At 46.0% G+C, this 21,071-nt stretch overlaps 1 protein-coding gene across 9 annotated transcripts in view; it reads right to left on the reverse strand.

Moving 5' to 3' along the window:
- SHANK3 (SH3 and multiple ankyrin repeat domains 3) overlaps window positions 1-21,071 on the reverse strand; it is a 769,810-nt gene that overhangs the window by 125,000 nt on the left and 623,739 nt on the right. For all 9 annotated transcript variants that reach the window (XR_013635242.1, XM_073329053.2, XM_073329054.2 and 6 more), the window contains one exon: window positions 18,893-18,968. Coding sequence is in view for 8 of the 9 variants with exons in the window: in XM_073329053.2 (XP_073185154.1) it covers window positions 18,893-18,968 (76 nt within the window). In the remaining variant the exon portion in view is untranslated. The remainder of the gene's footprint in view (window positions 1-18,892; window positions 18,969-21,071) is intronic.

Genomic DNA, 21,071 nt, shown 5'->3' on the forward strand with positions numbered 1-21,071 from the left:
CCTGACCAGGATGGTGACAGTGACTGTGAAATGCTCAGGGAGTTTAGAGAGGCTATAAAAATAAAAAACTCAATAATAATGGGGGATTTCAACTATCCCCATATTGACTGGGTCCATGTCACCTCAGGACGGGATGCAGAGATAAAGTTTCTTGACACCTTAAATGACTGCTTCTTGGAGCAGCTAGTGCTAGAATCCATGAGGGGAGGGGCAAGTCTTGATTTAGTCCCAAATGGAGCTCAGGATCTGGTCCAAGAGGTGAATATAGCTGGACCGCTTGGTAACAGTGACCATAACATGATACAATTTAATATCCCTGTGGCGAGGAAAACACCACAGCAACCCAACACTGTAGCATTTAATTTCAGACAGGGGGACTACACAGAAATGAGGATGTTAAAAAGAAATTAAAAGGAACAACACCAAAATCCCTGAAAGCTGTCTGGAAATTTTTTAAAGACACCATAATAGAGGCTCAACTCAAATGCATACCCCAAATTAAAAAACATAGTAAGAGAACAAAAAAAGTGCCACCACGGCTAAACAAAGTAAAAGGAGCAGTGAGAGGCAAAAAGGCATCCTTGAAAAAGTGGAAGTTAAATCTTACTGAGGAAAATGGAAAGGAGCATAAACTCTGGCAAATGAAGTGTAAAAATATAATTAGGAAGCCCAAAAAAGAATTTGAGGAGCAGCTGGCCAAGGACTCAAAAAGTAACAGCAAAATTTTTGTAAGTACATCAAAACCGGAAAGCCCTCTAAACAGCCAGTGGGGCCACGGGACGATCAGAATGCTAAAGGAGCACTCAAGGACGATAAGGCCATTGTGGAGAAACTAAATAAATTCACTGCATTGGTCTTCACAGCTGAGGATGTGGGGGAGATTCCCAAAGCTGAGCCATTCTTTTTAGGTGACAAATCTGAGGAACTGTCCCAGATTGAGGTGTCATTAGAGGAGGTTTTGGAACAAATTGATACACTAAACAGTAATAAGTCACCAGGACCAGATGGTATTCACCAAAGGGTTCTGAAGGAACTCAAATGTGAAATTGCAGAACTACTAAATGTGGTCTGTAACCTATCATTTAAATCAGCTTCTGCACCAGATGACTGGAGGATAGCTAATGTGATGCCAATTTTTAAAAAGGGCTCCAGAGGTGATCCCGGCAATTATAGGCCAGTAAGCCTTACTTCAGTACCAGGCAAACTGGTTGAAACTATAGTAAAGAACAAAATTGTCAGACATAGATGAACATAATTTGTTGGGGAAGAGTCAACAGGGTTTTTTAAAAGGGAAATCATGCCTCACCAATCTACTAGAATTCTTTGAGGGGATCAACAAGCATCTGAATAAGGGAGATCCAGTGGATACAGTGTACACTTAGATTTTCAGAAAAGCTTTGACAACGTCCTCACCAAAGGCTTTTAAGCAAAGTAAGCTGCCCTGGGATAAAAGGGAAGGTCCTCTCATAGACTGGTAACTGGTTAAAAGATAGGAAACAAAGGGTAGGAATAAATGGTCAGTTTTCAGAATGGAGAGAGGTAAATAGTGGTGTCCCCCAGGTGTCCATACTGTCTATATCAGTCTTATTCAACAAATTCATAAATGATCTGGAAAAAGGGGTAAACAGGGAGGTGGCAAAATTTGCAGATGATACAAAACTACTCAAGCTAGTTAAGTCCAAAGCAGACTGCGAAGAGCTACAGAAGCATCTCACAAAACTAGGTGACTGGGCAACAAAATGGCAGATTAAATTTAACGTAGATAAATGCAAAGTAATGCACACTGGAAAACATAATCGCAACTATACATATAAAACGATGGGGTCTAAATTAGCTGTTACCACTCAAGAAAGGGATCATAGAATCATAGGATCACAGGGTTGGAAGGAATCTCAGGAGGTCATCTAGTCCAACCCTCTGCTCAAAGCAGGACCTAATCCCCAACTAAATCATCCCAGCCAGGGCTTTGTCAAGCATGACCTTAAAACCTCTAAGGAAGGAGATTCCACCACCTCCCTAGGTAACGCATTCCAGTGTTTCACCACCCTCCTAGTAAAAAAGTTTTCCTAATATCAAACCTAAAACTCCCCCACTCAACTTGAGACCGTTACTCCTCGTTCTGTCATCTGCTACCACTGAGAACAGTCTAGCTCCATCCTCTTTGGAACCCCCTTTCAGGTAGTTGAAAGCAGCTATCAAATCCCCTCTCACTCTTCTCTTCTGCAGACTAAACAAGCCCAGATCCCTCAGCCTCTCCTCATATGTCAAGTGTTCCAGCCCCCTAATAATTTTTGTTGCCCTCTGCTGGACGTTTTCCAATTTTTTCACATCCTTCTTGTAGTGTCGGGCCCAAAACTGGGCACAGTACTCCAGACGAGACCTCACCAATGCCGAATAGAGGTGAATGATCACATCCCTCGATCTGCTGGCAATGCTCCTACTTATGCATCCCAAAATGCCATTGACCTTCTTGGCAACAAGGGCACACTGTTGACTCATATCCAGCTTCTTGTCCACTGTAACCTCTAGGTCCTTTTCTGCAAAACTGCTGCCTAGCCATTCCGTCCCTAGTCTGTAGCGGTGCATGGGATTTTTCCTTCCTAAGTGCAGGACTCTGCTCTTGTCCTTGTTGAACCTCATCAGATTTCTTTTGGCCCAATCCTCCAATTTGTCTAGGTCCCTCTGTATCCTATCCCTACCCTCCAGCGTATCTACCTCTCCTCCCAGTTTAGTGTCATCTGCAAACTTGCTCAGGGTGCAATCCACACCATCCTCCAGATCATTTATGAAGATATTGAACAAAACTGGCCCGAGGACCGACCCTTGGGGCACTCCGCTTGATACCGGCTGCCAACTAGACATGGAGCCATTGATCACTACCCGTTGAGCCCAACAATCTAGCCAACTTTCTATCCACCTTATAGTCCATTCACCTATCCCATATTTCTTTAACTTGCTGGCAAGAATACTGTGGGAGACCGTGTCAAATGCTTTGCTAAAGTCAAGCAATAACATGTCCACTGCTTTCTCCTCATCCACAGAGCCAGTTATCTCATCATAGAAGGCAATTAGGTTAGTCAGGCATGACTTGCCCTTGGTGAATCCATGCTCTTTCTGATCACTTTCCTCTCCTCGAAGTGCTTCAATGTTGATTCCTTGAGGACTTGCTCCATGATTTTTCCGGGGACTGAGGTGAGGCTGACCGGCCTGTAGTTCCCAGGATAATCCTCCTTCCCTTTTTTAAAGATGGGCACTACATTAGCCTTTTTCCAGTCGTCTGGGACTTCCCCGGTTCGCCATGAGTTTTCAAAGATAATGGCCAATGGCTCTGCAATCACATCCGCCAACTCCTTTAGCACCCTTGGATGCAGCGAATCCGACCCCATGAACTTGTGCTTGTCCACCTTTTGTAAACCTGAACCACTTCTTTCTCCACAGAGGGCTGGTCACCTTCTCCCCATACTGTGCTGCCCAGTGCAGTAGTCTGGGAGCTGACCTTTTTCGTGAATAATCTTGGAGTCATTGTGGAGAGTTCTCTGAAAACATCCACTCAATGTGCAGCAGCCGTCAAAAAGCGAACAGAATGCTGGGAATCATTAAGAAAGGGATAGATAATAAGACAGAAAATATTATATTGCCTCTATATAAATCCATGGTACGCCCACATCTTGAATACTGTGTGCAGATGTGGTCACCCCTTCTCAAAAAAGATATTTTGGACTTGGAAAAGGTTCAGAAAAGGGCAACCAAAATTATTAGGGACATGGAATGGCTTCCATATGAGGAGAGATTAATAAGACTGGAACTTTTCATCTTGGAAAAGAGACAACTAAGGGGGGATATGATAGAGGTCTATAAAATCATGACTGTTGTGGACAAAGTAAATAAGGAAGTTTTATTTACTCCTTCTCATAACACAAGAACTAGGCAAATATCTAGATGAGTTGATGTACCCCCTGGAAGACCTCTGTGTACCCCGAGAGGTATGCACACCCCTGGTTGAGAACCACTGTCTTACTGTGTCTCCAGATGAGATAGGCTGGACTGAAGGGGTGATATATGTATATTCATCATGTATATTACAAGAGATGCTCTTATTAAAAATTCAGCATTGCTTTCCTAGAAGGCTTTGCGTTCTGAAGGACTCTTTTACAGGTCACTGGGATAGTGACAATTAAAAGAGAGAGAGAAAATGCAACATTTTCTTGCTTTTAATTTAAAGATGAGACACATCTCAGATTCTTTGCCAAAGAGTAAATTATTTTTCCATTTAGCCTGTGAGCGATTATGAAATTAATGTCCAGTCCTTTACAATTGACGTTTGAGCCCGTACTCTTGTGATGCTTTATCTGAAGGGCTGGGCTGGGTGGGAGGGAATGCTGTTAGTACCGCTCTTAGACATTATGTTAATTTAGAGAGTTATTGGGTGCATTTTCTTTTAGAACATTTGTGGCTGTGCAGGTAGAGAAGGTGCTCGGCATAAGATTCTCCTTGAGAGAGCCGGAAATAAAGCACTCTTTGCTGAGGGTTGCTCAATTGTAGAATGAGCTAGTAGATGAGATTAGATTAGCCCCAAAGCTGACTGTTTGTTGAACAGTTTGCAAGCCTCACCTGTTTATTAAAGCTTTCCAACTCAAGGGCAAGTGGAAAGCAAGTAGGGTTTCCTAGCACTCAGAAGAGTGAAAAGCAGAGTCCTCGATGGAGTCCAGTGTGGACTCTGCCACGAAGATCTAATTTGCTTATTCAGTGCTTAGGCATTTCACTGAATGACTGCTACAGAAACACCTGTGATGGATAACTTGCTGCCCCTCTCTTTGTTTGTTCTCTTAGAGCCACTGGGACCTTTACAGGTGCCTTCCCCAACTCCACCCTTGTTGGAAGGATAATCTGGGGGGTCTTTCCCAGAATCAGTTTAATTAACTCTGCTACCTTTGGCCTGGGGTCCTGCCCTCTCCCACAACAACAGCATCTTAGAATGGAATGAAAAATGTGGGATACCTGGTCTAAGGCAAATTAGCTTTTTTATAATGAACACTTTTTCAAAGCAGGCTGTCTTACTCAGACAGCCAAGGCCACTCGACAAACACAGCTAAACCGGCAGGGAAAGGCTGTCAAAGACTCAGCTTCTGTCACACCAGCTATTGAACAACAGACCTTTTCCACATGGATGCTCAGCTGAACTACCCTGGCCTCTTTCAAATTCCTCCGCACTTATATCACAATGCCGACAAAACCCTGACCAACTCACAATGTCGAGGCAGAAGGGCAGAACAATGCCAGCAACTTCTGCTGTAGTGCCTCATTCTTCACCCCTGCTCTCTGTCTGTTGCTTTCCTTCTAGATTGCAAGCTCCTCAGAGCAGAGACCAGGCACCACATTTAGAATCATAGAAACATAGAATCATAGAATATCGGGGTTGGAAGAGACCTCAGGAGGTCATCTAGTCCAACCCCCTGCTCAAAGCAGAACCGATCCCCAATTAAATCATCCCAGCCAGGGCTTTGTCAAGCCTAACCTTAAAAACCTCTAAGGAAGGAGATTCCACCACCTCCCTAGGTAACGCATTCCAGTGTTTCACCACCCTCTTAGTGAAAAAGTTTTTCCTAATATCCAACTTAAACCTCCCCCACTGCAACTTGAGACCATTACTCCTTGTTCTGTCATCTGCTACCACTGAAAACAGCCGAGCTCCATCCTCTTTAGAACCCCCTTTCAGGTAGTTGAAAGCAGCTATCAAATCCCCCCTCATTCTTCTCTTCTGCAGACTAAACAATCTCAGTTCCCTCAGCCTCTCCTCATAACTCATGTGTTCCAGTCCCCTAATCATTTTGTTGCCCTCCGCTGGACGTTTTCTAATTTTTTCACATCCTTCTTGTAGTGTTGGGCCCAAAACTGGACACAGTACTCCAGATGAGGCCTCACCATTGTCGAACTGGGAGGAGTGGTAGATACGCTGGAGGGTAGGGATAGGATACAGAGGGACCTAGACTAATTGGAGGATTGGGCCAAAAGAAATCTGATGAGGTTCAACAAGGACAAGTGCAGAGTCCTGCACTTAGGACGGAAGAATCCAATGCACTGCTACAGACTAGGGACCGAATGGTTCGGCAGCAGTTCTGCAGAAAATGACCTAGTGGTTACAGTGGACGAGAAGCTGGATATGAGTCAACAGTGTGCCCTTGTTCCCAAGAAGGCCAATGGCATCTGATGTGACGAAGTGGGACAGTTCTTAATGTTTCCTCCGAATATTGTGGGGGTGCCTCAGTTTCCCCTATGCAGTTCTTAAGTATCTAGGTGGTGGGGTAAGGGTGTATGATGATTGCAGAGCCCTAGAGGGCAGGTGTGTGCAGGGGTCTGGACACAGAGAATGGCCAACACCCTGTTTCCTGGCAACTGATGGCCTGGGCCCTTCCTTGGTGAACTTTCCAATGCTCAACCCTCTCTTTCTGCACAGGGTTACAATGTCCTTCTTAAGGAGACGGTGACAGGCCATCACTCCGCCCTTCCCAAGTTGTTGTGGACTCATAGGCCTGTGTGCTCTCAGCTCCCCACAGTTTCCAGGGAGAACCCCTAGTGTGCCAGCCCTTCTCGAGGTCACCGCCTCTTTGCCAGGGTCGAGCTGCAGACTCCTCCACCCCTTGGACCGCTCGCTGCAATCCTCAGGGGAACCCTGTTACTGCAAAAGTCCTTCTCTCTCCCAGGGCCAAGCCGCAGGCTCCTCCGCCCCTGAGACTGCTCATCGCAGTCCCCAGGGGGACCCCATTACTGCACAGTCCTTCTCGCTGGTCACAAACTCCCAGGGGTTAACCGCCCCACGAAACCGCTCCTCTCTTAGCCTTCAGCACACCTGGTCCTCATCAATCCCCCTTCGTTTTACTGCTCCCCAGTCACTTACTGCAGGAAGCGCCATCCACGGGGTGCAGTACATCCCACCGCTGCCACCAGTTGTCACGGAGTCCCTGGGCGATGCTCTGGAACTGCTCGCTACGAAGCCAGGCAGGACTCTGGGGAAGTCGCCTTTCTGTGAGCAGCCTGTCTGCAGGACACACAGCTCACCCGGCTTCCACCTTCCTGGGTCTGACCTCGGAGCATTCAGCATCCTCTGCCCCTCTGTGCGCTTCCCACAGCGAGTCCGCCCAGGCGGGCTCCTGGGGAAGCCAGAGGGTCCTGCACCCCAACTTCGCAGTCAGACGTGACTCTCAGCCAGCCAGTAAAACAGAGGTTTATTAAACGACAGGAACATGGTCTAAAACAGAGCTTGCAGGTACAGAGAACGGGACCTCTCGGCTGGGTCCATTTTGGGGGGCAGTCAACCACGTCTGCTCTTCACTCCATGTCCCAGCCAGCCCCAAACTGAAACTCCCTCCAGCCCCTCCTCCTCTGGGCTTTGTTCCTTTCCTGGGCCAGGTGGTCACCTGATTCCTTTGTTCTCCAACCCTTCAGCTTTCACCTTGGGGGGGAGGGAGGGCGGAGGGAGGGAAGGAAGGAAGGGTCCAGGCCATCAGTTGCCAGGAAACAGGGTGTTGGCCATTCTCTGTGTCCAGACCCCTGCACACACCTGCCCTCTAGGGCTCTGCAATCATCATACACCCTTACCCCACCACCTAGATACTTAAGAACTGCATAGGGGAAACTGAGGCACCCCCACAATATTCGGAGGAAACATTAAGAACTGTCCCACTTCGTCACAATCTTGGGATGTATAAGTAGGGGCATTGCCAGCAGATCGAGGGACATGATCGTTCCCCTCTATTCGACATTGGTGAGGTCTCATCTGGAGTACTGTGTCCAGTTTGGGGCCCCACACTACAAGAAGGATGTGGAAAAATTGGAAAAAGTCCAGCGGAGGGCAACAAAAATTATTAGGGGACTGGAACACATGACTTACGAGGAGAGGCTGAGGGAACTGGGATTGTTTAGTCCACAGAAGAGAAGAATGAGGGGGGATTTGATAGCTGCTTTCAACTACCTGAAAGGGGGTTCCAAAGAGGATGGATCTAGACTATTCTCAGTGGTAGCAGGTGACAGGACAAGGAGTAATGGTCTCAAGTTGCAGTGGGGGAGATTTAGGTTGGATATTAAGAAAAACTTTTTCACTAGGAGGGTGCTGAAGCACCGGAATTGGTTACCTACAGAGGTGGTGGAATCTCCTTCCTTAGCTTTTCAAGGTCAGGCTTGACAAAGCCCCGGCTGGGATGATTTAATTGGGGATCAGTCCTGCTTTGAGCAGGGGGTTGGACTAGATGACCTTCTGAAGTCCCTTGCAACCCTGATATTCTATGATTCTATGAATAGAGGGGAACAATCACATCCCTTCATCTGCTGGCAATGTCCCTACTTATATACCCCAAAATGCCATTGGCCTTCTTGGGAACAAGGGCACACTGTTGACTCATATCCAGCTTCTCGTCCACTGTAACCCCCACATCTTTTTCTGCAGAACTGCTGCCGAGCCATTCCGTCCCTAGTCTGTAGCGTTGTATGGGATCCTTCCGTCCTAAGTGCAGGACTCTGCACTTGTCCTTGTTGAACCTCATCAGATTTCCTTTGGCCCAATCCTCTAATTTGTGTAGGGCTCTCTGTATCCTATCCCTACCCTCCTGCGTATCTACCTCTCCTCCCAGTTAAGTGTCATTTGCAAATTTGCTGAGGGTGCAATCCACGCCATCCTCCAGATCATTTATGAAGATATTGAACAAAACCGGCCCCAAGACCGACCCTTGGGGCACTCCACTTGATACCGGCTGCCAACTAGACATGGAGCCATTGATCACTACCCGTTGAGACCGACGATCTACCCAGCTTTCTATCCAGCTTATTGTCCATTCATCCAGCCCATACTTCTTTAACTTGCTGGCAAGAATACTGTGGGAGACCGTGTCAAATGCTTTGCTAAAGTCAAGCAATAACACGTCCACTGCTTTCCCCTTATCCACAGAGCCAGTTATCTCATCATAGAAGGCAATTAGATTAGTCAGGCAGGACTTGCCCTTGGTGAATCCGTGCTGACTGTTCCCGATCACTTTCCTCTCCTCTAAGTGCTTCAGAATTGATTCCCTGAGGACCTGCTCCATGATTTTTCCAGGGACTGAGGTGAGGCTGACTGGCCTGTAGTTCCCCGGATCTTCCTCATTCCCTTTCTTAAAGATGGGCTGGACTTGGACTGGAAACCAGTGCCATGAGGAACTGCCTTTTAGGTGCTACAGTGGTGGGCCCTAGAGAAAACCCAAAGCTTGACAGAGGTGGAAAAGTGAGACGTGTGGGTCTCATCCCCAAGAAACTTTTGCAGTGTGGGACTGGGGAAGAGGTGGGAAATGAAAGCACCCAAACCGGAACTGGAGATGGGAAACAGCAGAGATGCGTGGGCCCAGCCAGGAAGAGCAGCAGGGCCATGGCCCTGGCTGAGTGGGATCGCTGTCTTTTATTAATCACACACTCTGACATCCCTCCCGCATTTGATCAGTGAAAGTTCTGGCTGAGCAGCTCGCTGGACCCTTAATGCTCATTTTCAATAAGCTACAAAATGCTGGGGAAGTTCCAGAAGACGGCTGTTGTGCCAGTCTTAAAGAGGGTAAACGGGGGGACCTGGCTAATTATAGGTCTGTCAATCTGAGATTGGAGTTGGGCAAAACAATCTGATACGGGACTTAATTAATACAGTATTAAAGGAGGTTAATATAATTAATGCCAATCAACAGGGTTCTATGGAAAATAGATCCTGTCAAACTAACTTGATTGTTTTGATGAGATCACAAGTTTGACTGATAAAGATAATAGAGTTGATGTAATACACTTAGACTTCTGTGAGGCATTTGATTTGATGCTGCATGACATTCTGATTCAAAACTAGAAAGATAAAATTCACATGGCCTACATTAAATGGATTGAAAGCTGGCTAATGGACAGATCTCCAGATGTGATTGTAAATAGGGAACCATCACTGAACGGTCTGTTTCCAGTGCAGTCCCACAGGTAACAGGTCTTGGCCCTATGCTATTTAGCATTTTTATTAATGGCCTGGAAGAGAACATAAAATCATCCCTGCTCAAGTCTGCAGATATGCGATGGGTGGGTAAACCTCCCACTGGAGAGCGAAGGATGCAGGAGCAGTTCTGGGCCTGGGAAGCCCAGCTGACTGGCCTGAGGCAGGGATTTAACAGGGAGCCTCTTCAGCACAGCAGGGTGGCGGTGGAGAGAAGCAGATCTGCGCTCACTGCTGCAGCAGGACTATGCCAGGACGGCATTCCCAGGGAGAGGCCTACTGCGTGGAGCTGGGGCTCCCCACTGAGACCTGTGGAACAGATTGCCAGGGACAACTGCCAGCCATGACACAGGCCAAGGAGGGGCAGAGAGGTAGGAAGAGACACGGGAGAGTGTTAGCTGGACCACAGGGAACAGACTGCTGCCTTACAATACCCAAAAGAGCCCCCGCATTGGAACTTGGTGGAGTGGGAGGGCCTGGGTTCCTCTCCTCGCGTGTTACCGCAGACCCTTACCAGTAGGCGGGGCTGCAGCTGCAGCCTGGTTGTTAGGCTCTCCTTGCAATTTATTAAACTAAGAGGAGGATGAGTAAATCTTCTAAGCCCACAAACCTGCTATTTTGCTATGATCCAGCTGTTGCGTACTGCACACTGGGGGACATCCATTCACACCTGGAAACTATTACAAAGACTTTCCCTGCAATTTAAGCTAGATGGTATATAATTTTCTCAAGCACCTTGAAGTCTTTCCTTAAACAATGTAATTGAGTTGATCTCTTTCCACTCTCGAGATCTCCAGTGAAGTGAGAGATGGCAGGATAAGTGCTCTCCTTCAAATCATTTTAATCTGCTTTGCTATACTGAGCCGACAGTACCTTAGATATTATCTCACCATCTCTGCACTCTTTGGTTTGTTGTACAGCTTCTGCAACAAATGAGTTTCAGATGTACTAGCTTGTTAGGCCAACCCAACCTATGCACTCCTGGGGATACCATGTCATGGCCTGCTGGCCTGCTGGGAGCAGGTATCAGCAGTTCCACCCTAGACCACTGCCTTAGAAAGCTAGTGAGCTTGGACTGCTCAGATCTGAAATCAGAGTTTCCCTTCTCCTGGAGAGACTTGCCTGCTCTCTGCCCCAGTCTGAAATCAGAATTTTCCTTCCCCGATATACTGTTGGTTCACGGCACCTTAATCCATAATATTTGGATCTGGGTTTTCCCAACAGGGGCTACCCACATCAGCCACCTGGGGGATGCACCTGTACACTGTTGTATCTGTCTACTGCTCCCCTTGCCTGGAAAGATGCTTTCAGAAGAAAAGATCTCAGCTCTGAAGCAGCTGCTGAGGGCAAAGAGGAAAACAAGATCTCACTATTTGTGATATTTCTATTTTCCAAAGAAAATCACAGCAATTCCAACCTCATATCACTGATCACAGAGTCACAGATTCCAAGGCCAGAAGGTACCATTGTGATCATCTAGTCTGAGCTCCTGTACAGCACAGGCCAGAGACCTACCCCACAATAATTCCTAGAACAGAACTTTTAGAAAAAACATCCACTCGTGAGTTAAAAATTTTAAGTGCTAGAGAATCTACCCCAACCCCTGGTAAAATGTTCTGATGGTTAATTACTGTCACTGTTAAAAAATTACACCTTATTTCCAGTCTGAATTTGTCTAGTTTCAATTTACAGGCATTGGAACATGCCTTTCTCTGCTACACTGAGGAGCCCATTAAACATTTGTCCCCACGTAGATACTTACGGACTGTGATCCAGTCACCCCTTAACCTTCTCTTTGTTTAGCTAAATAGATGGAGCTCTTGGAGTCTATCACTATACAGTATGTTTTCAAATCCGTTAATCATTCTCGTGGCTCTTCTCTGAACCCTCTTCAATTATCAACATCCTTCTTGAATTGTGTGCACCAGAACTGGACACAGAATTCCAGCCATTCACACCAGTTCCAGAGAAAGAGGTAAAATAACCGCTCTGCTCCTACCAGAGATTCCCTCGTTTATGCACCCCAGGATCACGTTAGCTCTGTTGGCCACAGCACCATACTGGAAGCTCTTGTTTAGGTGATTATCCACCATGACCCCCAAATCTTTTTCAGAGTCACTACCTCCCAGGATAGAGTCCCCAATTCTGTAAGCATGGTCTGCATTCTTTGTTCCTAGACGTATACATTTAGCTGTGTTAAAATGCACATTAAGAACACAAGAGCTGCCATAGTTGGTCGGACCATGGTCCATCTTGGCCAGTATCTTGTCTTCAACATTGGTCCATACCAGAGCTTCAGGGGGAGTGCACAGAACAGGGCAGTTATGGAGTGATCCAACCCTGTCTTCCACTCCCGGCTTCGTGCAGCCGAGGCTTAGGGACACTCAGACCACAGGGTTGTTTGTGTCCTGACCATCTTGGCTAACAGCCATTGATGGACCTATCCTTCATGAACTTATCATGTTCTTTTTCAAAGTCAGTTATATTTTTGACCTTCACAACATCCCACGGCAATGAGTTCCACAGGTTACTTTCGTGTTGTGTGAAAAAGTACTTCCTCTTGTTTGTACTAAACCTGCAGCCTATTAATTTAATCAGGTGACCCCTGGTTTTTGTATTGTGTGAAAGGGTAAACACTATTCATAGGTAAAGTAACATAAAAGGTAAGTACTATCCATACTGTTCATCATTTTATAGCTCTCTATCATATCTTCTTTAGTCTTCTCTTTTCTAAGGTGAACTGCCCTAACCTTTTTCGTATCTCCTCTTATGCAAGCCATTTCACACGCTTAATTATCTTTGTTGTCCTTCTCGGAACCTTTTCCAGTTCCACTATATATTTTTTTCTTTTGAGAAGGGGCCACCAGAACTACGCACACTCAAGATGTGGGCACATCAGGGATTTATATAGTGGCATTATTATATTTTCTCTCTTATTTTCTACTCCTTTCCTAGTACTTCCTAACATACTTTAGCCTTTCTGACTGTTGCTGTGCAATGAGCGGCAGTTTTCAGAGAACTGTGCACAATGACTCCAAGATCGCTTTCTTAGGTGGTAACAGCTAATTTAGAACCCATCATTCTGTATATAGGTGTGATTATTTTTTCCAATGTGGATTACTTTGCACTTATCAACATTGAGTTCTATCTGCCATTTTGTCACCCAGTCACCCAGCTTTCTGAGATCCCTCTACCTCCTTGCAGTCTACTTTGGACTTAACTATCTTGGATAATTTTGAATCATCTGCAAACTTTGCCACTTCACTGTTCACCCCCTTTTCCAGATCATTAATGAATATGTTGAACAACACATGTCCCAGTACAGATCCTTGGGGGACTCCACTGTTCACCTCTTTCCATTGTGAAAACTGGCCATTTAGTTCTATACTTTGTTTCCTATCTTTCAACCAGTTACGATCCATGAGAGGACCTTCCATCTTACCCCAAGGCTACTTCGTTTACGTAAGAGCCTTTGGAATGGGACCTTGTCAAAGTCTTTCTGAAAATCCAAGTATGTTATATCTACATGCTTGCTGACTCCCTCAAAGAATTCTAACAGATTGGTGAGGCATGATTTCCTTTTACAAAAGCCAACAAATCGTGTTTATCTATGTGTCTGAAAATTCTGTTCTTTACTACTGTTTCAACCAATTGGTCCAATACTAAAGTTAGGCTCACCAGCCTGTAGCTGCCAGTAGCTCCTCTGGAACCCTTTTTAAAAATCAGTGTTACATTAGCTACCTTCCTGTCATCTGGTACAGAGGCCGATTTCAGTGATAGGTTAAATACCACAGCTAGTAGTTTTGTAATTTCATATTTGAGTTCCTTCAGAATTCTTGGGTGAATTCCAGCTGGTCCTGATAACTTATTACTGTTTAGGTTTCAGAGTAACAGCCGTGTTAGTCTGTATTCGCAAAAAGAAAAGGAGGACTTGTGGCACCTTAGAGACTAACCAATTTATTTGAGCTGTAGCTCACGAAAGCTCATGCTCAAATAAATTGGTTAGTCTCTAAAGTGCCACAAGTCCTCCTTTTCTTATTACTGTTTAATTTACCATTTGTTCTAAAACCTCTTCCACTGACACATCAATGTGGGACAGTTCAGATTTGTCGTCCAAATCTGAATAGCTCTGATGTAACATCCTCTGCAATGAAGACTGATGCAAAGAATTCATTTCGCTTCTCTGCAGTGGTCTTGTCTTTGGTGTTTTCCTTTAACACATTTGTCATCTAGTAACCCCACTACAATGTGATCCACTGCTCCTGATGTACTTTAAAATTTTTACTCTGAGTTTTTGCATCTCCAGCAAGTGTTTCTCAAATTCTGTATTGGCCTGCCTTATTACTTGTCTACATTTTACTTGCCAGAGTTTATGCTCCTTCCTATTTTCCTCATGAGGACTGACTTCCAAATTTTAAAGGATGCCTTCTTGTCTCTAACAGCCTCCAGACTCTGCTGTTTAGCCATGGTGGCATTATTTTGGTCCTCCTACTGTGGTTTTTTATTTGATATTGTTTGCTTGCACCCAGTTTACCAAGCGATCCAGATTGCTTTGCACCAGTGACTTGTCCCCTTCATTATTTACCACTCCCCCAATTTTTGTGTTATCTGCAAACTTTACCAGTGGTGATGGGCAGCCAGGCAAATAGGTGTACCACATTACTGAATACCAGCCCCAGTTCTTTTCATTCGCCATTCCAACCCTCGCCCTAACCCTGACCCTAACACCCTTTCCAGCCTGCCTCTCTAAGGCAACAAGAGCTATTTGCCACATGCCCAAACCAGCCATGTCACGGAAACCATCTCCACCCAGAACCAACTGAAGCATCAGTGGCATGTCTCTAATCCCAGCATCCCAAACAGTCTCCTCGTCCTAATATTAACCTAACCATTGTGACATCAGCACTTCCCAGCCGCTTTCCCTCAGTGCAACTCAATCTGTTATCAAACACTAGCCACCCACAGTGACTTCAGAGGAATTGTTGCATTGGATCAGCCCTATGGTCCACCTAACCCAGTCTCCCATCTTCGATAGTGCTAAATATCAGCTGCTTCAGGAGAATGTACAAGAAACAACATACCCAACAATTTTGGAATAATCAGCTCATAGAGGACTTTTCCTCCTCGTTAGTAAGCATTTGGCTTATTCTCTGAAGCATGAAGGTTTTATCGCTTTCATCCTATCTAAAGTAATACCTAATCCTTTCTAAACTCTTGATCTAAATGATAACTTCTGGCTTTGATTTCAACAAGTTCATTATGTTTTACGTAAAAAGTATTTTGTTCTATCAGTTTTGAACACATGGCATTTCAGTTTCTTTGAGCATCTGCAGGCTGGTCTACGCTACAAATGCTTTGCCAATATCGCTATATTGGTATGGCCTTGCTGGCAGAGCCCCCTGCTGGAGTCACCGGTTAAGCTGACCCGAGAAGGAACTCTGACAGCTTAGCCAAACCACTGCCCCATATGACACTAGTTAAGTTGACAGAAGTACTCTTCTGTCGGCATAGCTGCATCAGCGTGATGGGTTTTCCCAGCACAGCAAAGTCAGCTAGGAGGTGTGATTTCTTTCACATTTCTTGTCGACACAGCTATGCCAGCAAATCTTTATAGCACAGACTAAGCCTTTGTGTTATTGTATTATTAGAGAGCAAATAGGAGTACCCAGTTTAGCCCTAACTTTTACAGTCTCCTCTCATACCAAAGTCTTTCTATGCTCCTGGACATTTTCACCACTGGACCCTTTCTATTTCTGCTCTCTCTCTCTCGTTTGAGATGGGATGACCAGAACTGAATACGACATTCCAAGCTGTATCTTCCACTTATATAATGATATTACAACAATTTCAGTAATATCTTCTGTTCCTTTCTTTATACAACCTAACATGTTGTTTGCTTTTTGACTGTCCCTATGCACCAAGCAGATGTTTCCCCTGAGCTGCTCACGACGATACCAGGTCTTTAGTCCTAAGTGATCACACTGAAGTTATAACTCAGTAATCTGAATGAGTAGTTCAAATGGTTCCTTCTGATGTTCAACACCTTGCATTTGTCAAAAGTAAATTCCACCTGCCATTCATCTGTCTTGGTTAAATCCCACCATCCACTCTAGTCTTGACTGGCTTAAATAATTTTGTGCCATTTGCAAATTGACACCTCACTATTCACAGCCTTTCTCAAGATGTTAATATATTAAACAAATGCAACACTAGATCTAGCAGAGAACCCTGGGGAATCCCCACTATTCACATATTGCCATTTTCTGTCTCTTAGCCAGTTTCTGATCTAGGGCAGAACTTTGCTTCGTACCCAAGACCACACAGTACCCTTACCAGCCCCTCTTGAGGGACTTTGTCAAAGGCTTCTTTGGAAAATGCATATAAATTACATCTACCAGTTCTCCTCAAAGGTGCCCAGACACCACACTGATGGTCTTGTTATCAGAACCTCAATAGAACAACATTCATCCACTCTTTTGTTGACACACTCGAAGGATTTCAATGTGGTTGGAGAGATTGTTTTCCTATAAAGATCTGTGACAATTTGTTCATATCGTATCACGTTCTGTACTGCCTATCCCATTCTCCTGCACCGATCAATACCTTATACAAGCATAGGCACATAGGAGTAAGCAGAGATCATATCCTCAAAGCACCATCAAGCCTATCCCCTTCTCTATACAGCCAGACACCTCACATAGAAACTCAGCTCCAGGTGCAGCTTTGTATTCAAACACCAAACCAAGTTCTAGGACCCCTTCTGTTCCGAATGTCTCCCAGTCACGCATAGCCCAGGCCAAGCATGGCTGTGTAACAACAGAGACCCCGTTCTCTTAACTATTTCCACGCTGAGTGCTGTAACTCTTTACATTTTATCTAGGGGTTGTCTCAAATGCAGCAAACCACATACCACCTCCAGACCTCCAGTCCCAGAACACTCCAGCCCTATCTCAACTATGGCATTTCTAACACACCTGTCCCTGTTTTATCTCACGCACACACATAGCGTCCCCTCTGTCCTTCTCCAGCAGAGAACCAGAGCTCTCCATCATAGAATCATAGAATATCAGGGTTGGAAGGGACCTCAGGAGGTCATCTAGTCCAACCCCCTGCTCAAAGCAGGACCAATCCCCAATTAAATCATCCCAGCCAGGGCTTTGTCAAGCCTGACCTTAAAAACTTCTAAGGAAGGAGATTCCACCACCTCCCTAGGTAACGCATTCCAGTGTTTCACCACCCTCCAAGTGAAAAAGCTTTTCCTAATATCCAACCTAAACCTCCCCCACTGCAACTTGAGACCATTACTCCTTGTCCTGTCCTCTTCTACCACTGAGAATAGTCTAGAACCATCCTCTTTGGAACCACCTCTCAGGTAGTTGAAAGCAGCTATCAAATCCCCCCTCATTCTTCTCTTCTGTAGACTAAACAATCCCAGTTCCCTCAGCCTCTCCTCATAAGTCATGTGTTCCAGACACCTAATCATTTTTGTTGCCCTTCGCTGGACTCTCTCTAGTTTATCCACATCCTTCTTGTAGTGTGGGGCCCCAAACTGGACACAGTACTCCAGATGAGACCTCACCAATGTCGAATAGAGGGCAACGATCACATCCCTCAATCTGCTAGCTATGCCCCTACTTATACAGCCCAAAATGCCATTGGCCTTCTTGCCAACAAGGGCACACTGTTGACTCATATCCAGCTTCTCGTCCACTGTCACCCCTAGGTCCTTTTCCGCAGAACTGCTGCCTAGCCATTCGGTCCCTAGTCTGTAGCGGTGCATTGGATTCTTCCGTCCTAAGTGCAGGACCCTGCACTTATCCTTGTTGAACCTCATCAGATTTCTTTTGGCCCAATCCTCCAATTTGTCTAGGTCCCTCTGTATCCTATCCCTACCTGCCACCGTATCTACTCCTCCTCCTAGTTTAGTATCATCCGCAAATTTGCTGAAAGTTCAATCCACACCATCCTCCAGATCATTTATGAAGATATTGAACAAAACCGGCCCCAGGACCGACCCTTGGGGCACTCCACTTGATACCGGCTGCCAACTAGACATGGAGCCATTGATCACTACCCGTTGAGCCTGACAATCTAGCCAACTTTCTACCCACCTTATAGTGCATTCATCCAGCCCATACTTCTTTAACTTGCTGACAAAAATACTGTGGGGGACCGTGTCAAAAGCTTTGCTAAAGTCAAGAAACAATACATCCACTGCTTTCCCTTCATCCACAGAACCAGTAATCTCATCATAAAAGGCGATTAGATTAGTCAGGCATGACCTTCCCTTGGTGAATCCATGCTGACTGTTCCTGATCACTTTCCTCTCGTGTAAGTGTTTCAGGATAGATTCCTTGAGACCTGCTCCATGATTTTTCCGGGGACTGAGGTGAGGCTGACTGGCCTGTGGTTCCCAGGATCCTCCTTCTTCCCTTTTTTAAAGATGGGCACTACATCAGCCTTTTTCCAGTCATCCGGGACTTATCCCGTTCGCCACGAGTTTTCAAAGATAATGGCCAATGGCTCTGCAATCACAGCCGCCAATTCCTTTAGCACTCTCAGATGCAACACATCCAGCCCCATGGACTCTCCATCCCTACCCAGTGCTCAGGCTCCAGCTCCCAGGATGCCCGACACAATTCCCCAACGTGGGTCACTAGGGTAAAAAGGCTCTTCTCGGACCCCTACTTCTCTGCCGCCAAAAGTACTTTTATTCCTAATCTCAGGCACCAACCTCATATTCATCACCAATCTCAGCCTTTTGCCTAAAGAACCCACTCCTGGACGGTCAGTATAGAATGTGGATTGACTGAAGGAAGCTCCCTTCCCATGATCTACTGTAACACAAAGAAAGGAGATACCAGTCCCATTTTCTGCCGTCTCTCACCGATGAGGTAGTCTGGCACTTACCTGTGAGAGGTGAAGTTGTCATATGAACCCACAGTGTAATGTCGGAAGAGACGCTTTGTCCTGTCCTCTCTCGTTTCTGTAAGAAAAAAACAGAGATTTCTCATGCTGCTGAAAGATGGGATAAGAACCATCTTCCTGAAAGTATGTGACTGCATGAGCAGGCATGCACATGCTCCTCTACCTGCTCCCTCCAGGTACGTGTCTACACAGACACCCATTTCTGCATACATACCCCTCTTCATCTCCGTATGTACCCACACAGACTCATTTACAGAGATTTTGCACGCATACTCCTCTGTCCCAGAAGGTGTCCATACATAGACACTTCTTCACTTCTCAGAGTGTCTCTGAATAAAGATCATAGAATCATAGAATATCAGGGTTGGAAGGGACCCCAGAAGGTCATCTAGTCCAACCCCCTGCTCGAAGCAGGACCAATTCCCAGTTAAATCATCCCAGCCAGGGCTTTGTCAAGCCTGACCTTAAAAACCTCTAAGGAAGGAGATTCTACCACCTCCCTAGGTAACGCATTCCAGTGTTTCACCACCCTCTTAGTGAAAAAAGATCCACAAGCACGTAACAGAAAAGAGTTTTCTACAAGGACTTTTCAATATGGCTTCCAACCCACTGGTTGACAAGCACCAAAGGTTTGTCCCAAAACTTAACGAATGTTCAGAAACCCACACGGAATAAGGTACAGGCGAGACACACTCTCATATGTCGCTGATCCAGCTCCCACTGTTGTCACTGGAGTTGGACCTGGCCCTTAGGTCTGGATTTTAAGTTCAAACACATTTGGTGGGTGCAGAAACTGTTGCAATAAAACACCCGCAGCTTGGGCTGAGGGCTATAAAATTGCAGTGCAGACATCCAGGCTTGGGCTGGAGCCTAGTCTCTGGGGCTGTCTCCCTCGTGGAATCCCAGAACCCAGGCTCCAGTGCAAGCCCAAGCATCTACACTGCAATTTCACAGACCTGCAGCCCGAGCCCTGTGACCCTAAGTCAGCTGACATGGGTCAGCTGCAAGCGTTTTTTTGCAGCGCGGACATGCCCATAGATTCCAAGGTCAGCAGGGACCACTGTGATCATCTGGTCTGACCCCCTGCACAGCACAGGCCAGAGGCCTGCCCCACAATAATTCCTAGAGCAGAGCTTTTAGAAAAAACATCCAGTCTGGATTTAAAAATTGTCAGGGATTTTAAAATTCTCTGTGATCCTGGGTGAATTGTTCCAATGGTTAATTACTCTCACTACCAACAATTTACACCTTATTTCCAGTCTGAATCTGTCTAGCTTCAGCTTCCAGTCACTGGACTGTGTTACACCTTCGTCTGCTAAACTGAAGAGCCCATTATTATCTGTTCCCCATGCAGGCACTTAGAAACTGTAACCAAGTCACTCCTTCACCTTCTCTTTGTTAGAGTCAAGGAGCTCAATCTATGTAGTTTATTACTAGAATCATAGTCATTCTCCTGGCTCTTCTCTGACCCCCTCCAATTCATCAGCATCCTTCTTGAACTGTGGGCAGCAGAACTGGACACAGTATCCCAGCAGCAGTCACACCAGTGCCAAACACAGAGGTAAAATAACCTCTCTGCTCATACCCGAGACCCCAATTTATGGATCCAGGATTAAATTAGTCCTTTTGGGTACAGAATCACACCGGGAGCTCACATTCAGCTGATTCTTCACCACAACCCCCAAATGTTTTTCAGAGTTCCCGCACAGCCTGTAAGTACGGCTGCATTCTGTTTCTAGAGGTATACATTTACATTCAGCTCTATTCCAACGCACACATGGGGACATGGGAGCAGTTTGCTGGGGAGAGAGCGGGTGGGCAGCCAAGTGTGGTGCTAACAGTCCTAGGAGCAGCTGCCTCTCAGATGTGCTTGGGAGAAGTTGCATCTGCGGGTATCCAGAGTCTTTCTTTCAAGGCAAGGCAGCTACCTAGGCAGCTAGACTTTGGAAGGGGGGGGCCAACTTGGCTGCTTCTTGTGGAAGACAGTGCTACTAAGAGAAGGACAGAGCCGGTGCTGTCCTGAGACCTCAGCCACCAGTGGGAGATGAACGGCCAAGAGAAGTGAATGCAGTAGAATCATAGACGTGAATACAGTACATGCAGGGGGATGAGGCAACGGGCCAGGGCAGCTCAGAATGCAAAGACAATGAATGAAAGCAAC

This window comes from Lepidochelys kempii, chromosome 1 (assembly GCF_965140285.1).
Source record: "Lepidochelys kempii isolate rLepKem1 chromosome 1, rLepKem1.hap1, whole genome shotgun sequence".
In the NCBI taxonomy this organism is placed as follows: Eukaryota; Metazoa; Chordata; order Testudines; family Cheloniidae; genus Lepidochelys; species Lepidochelys kempii.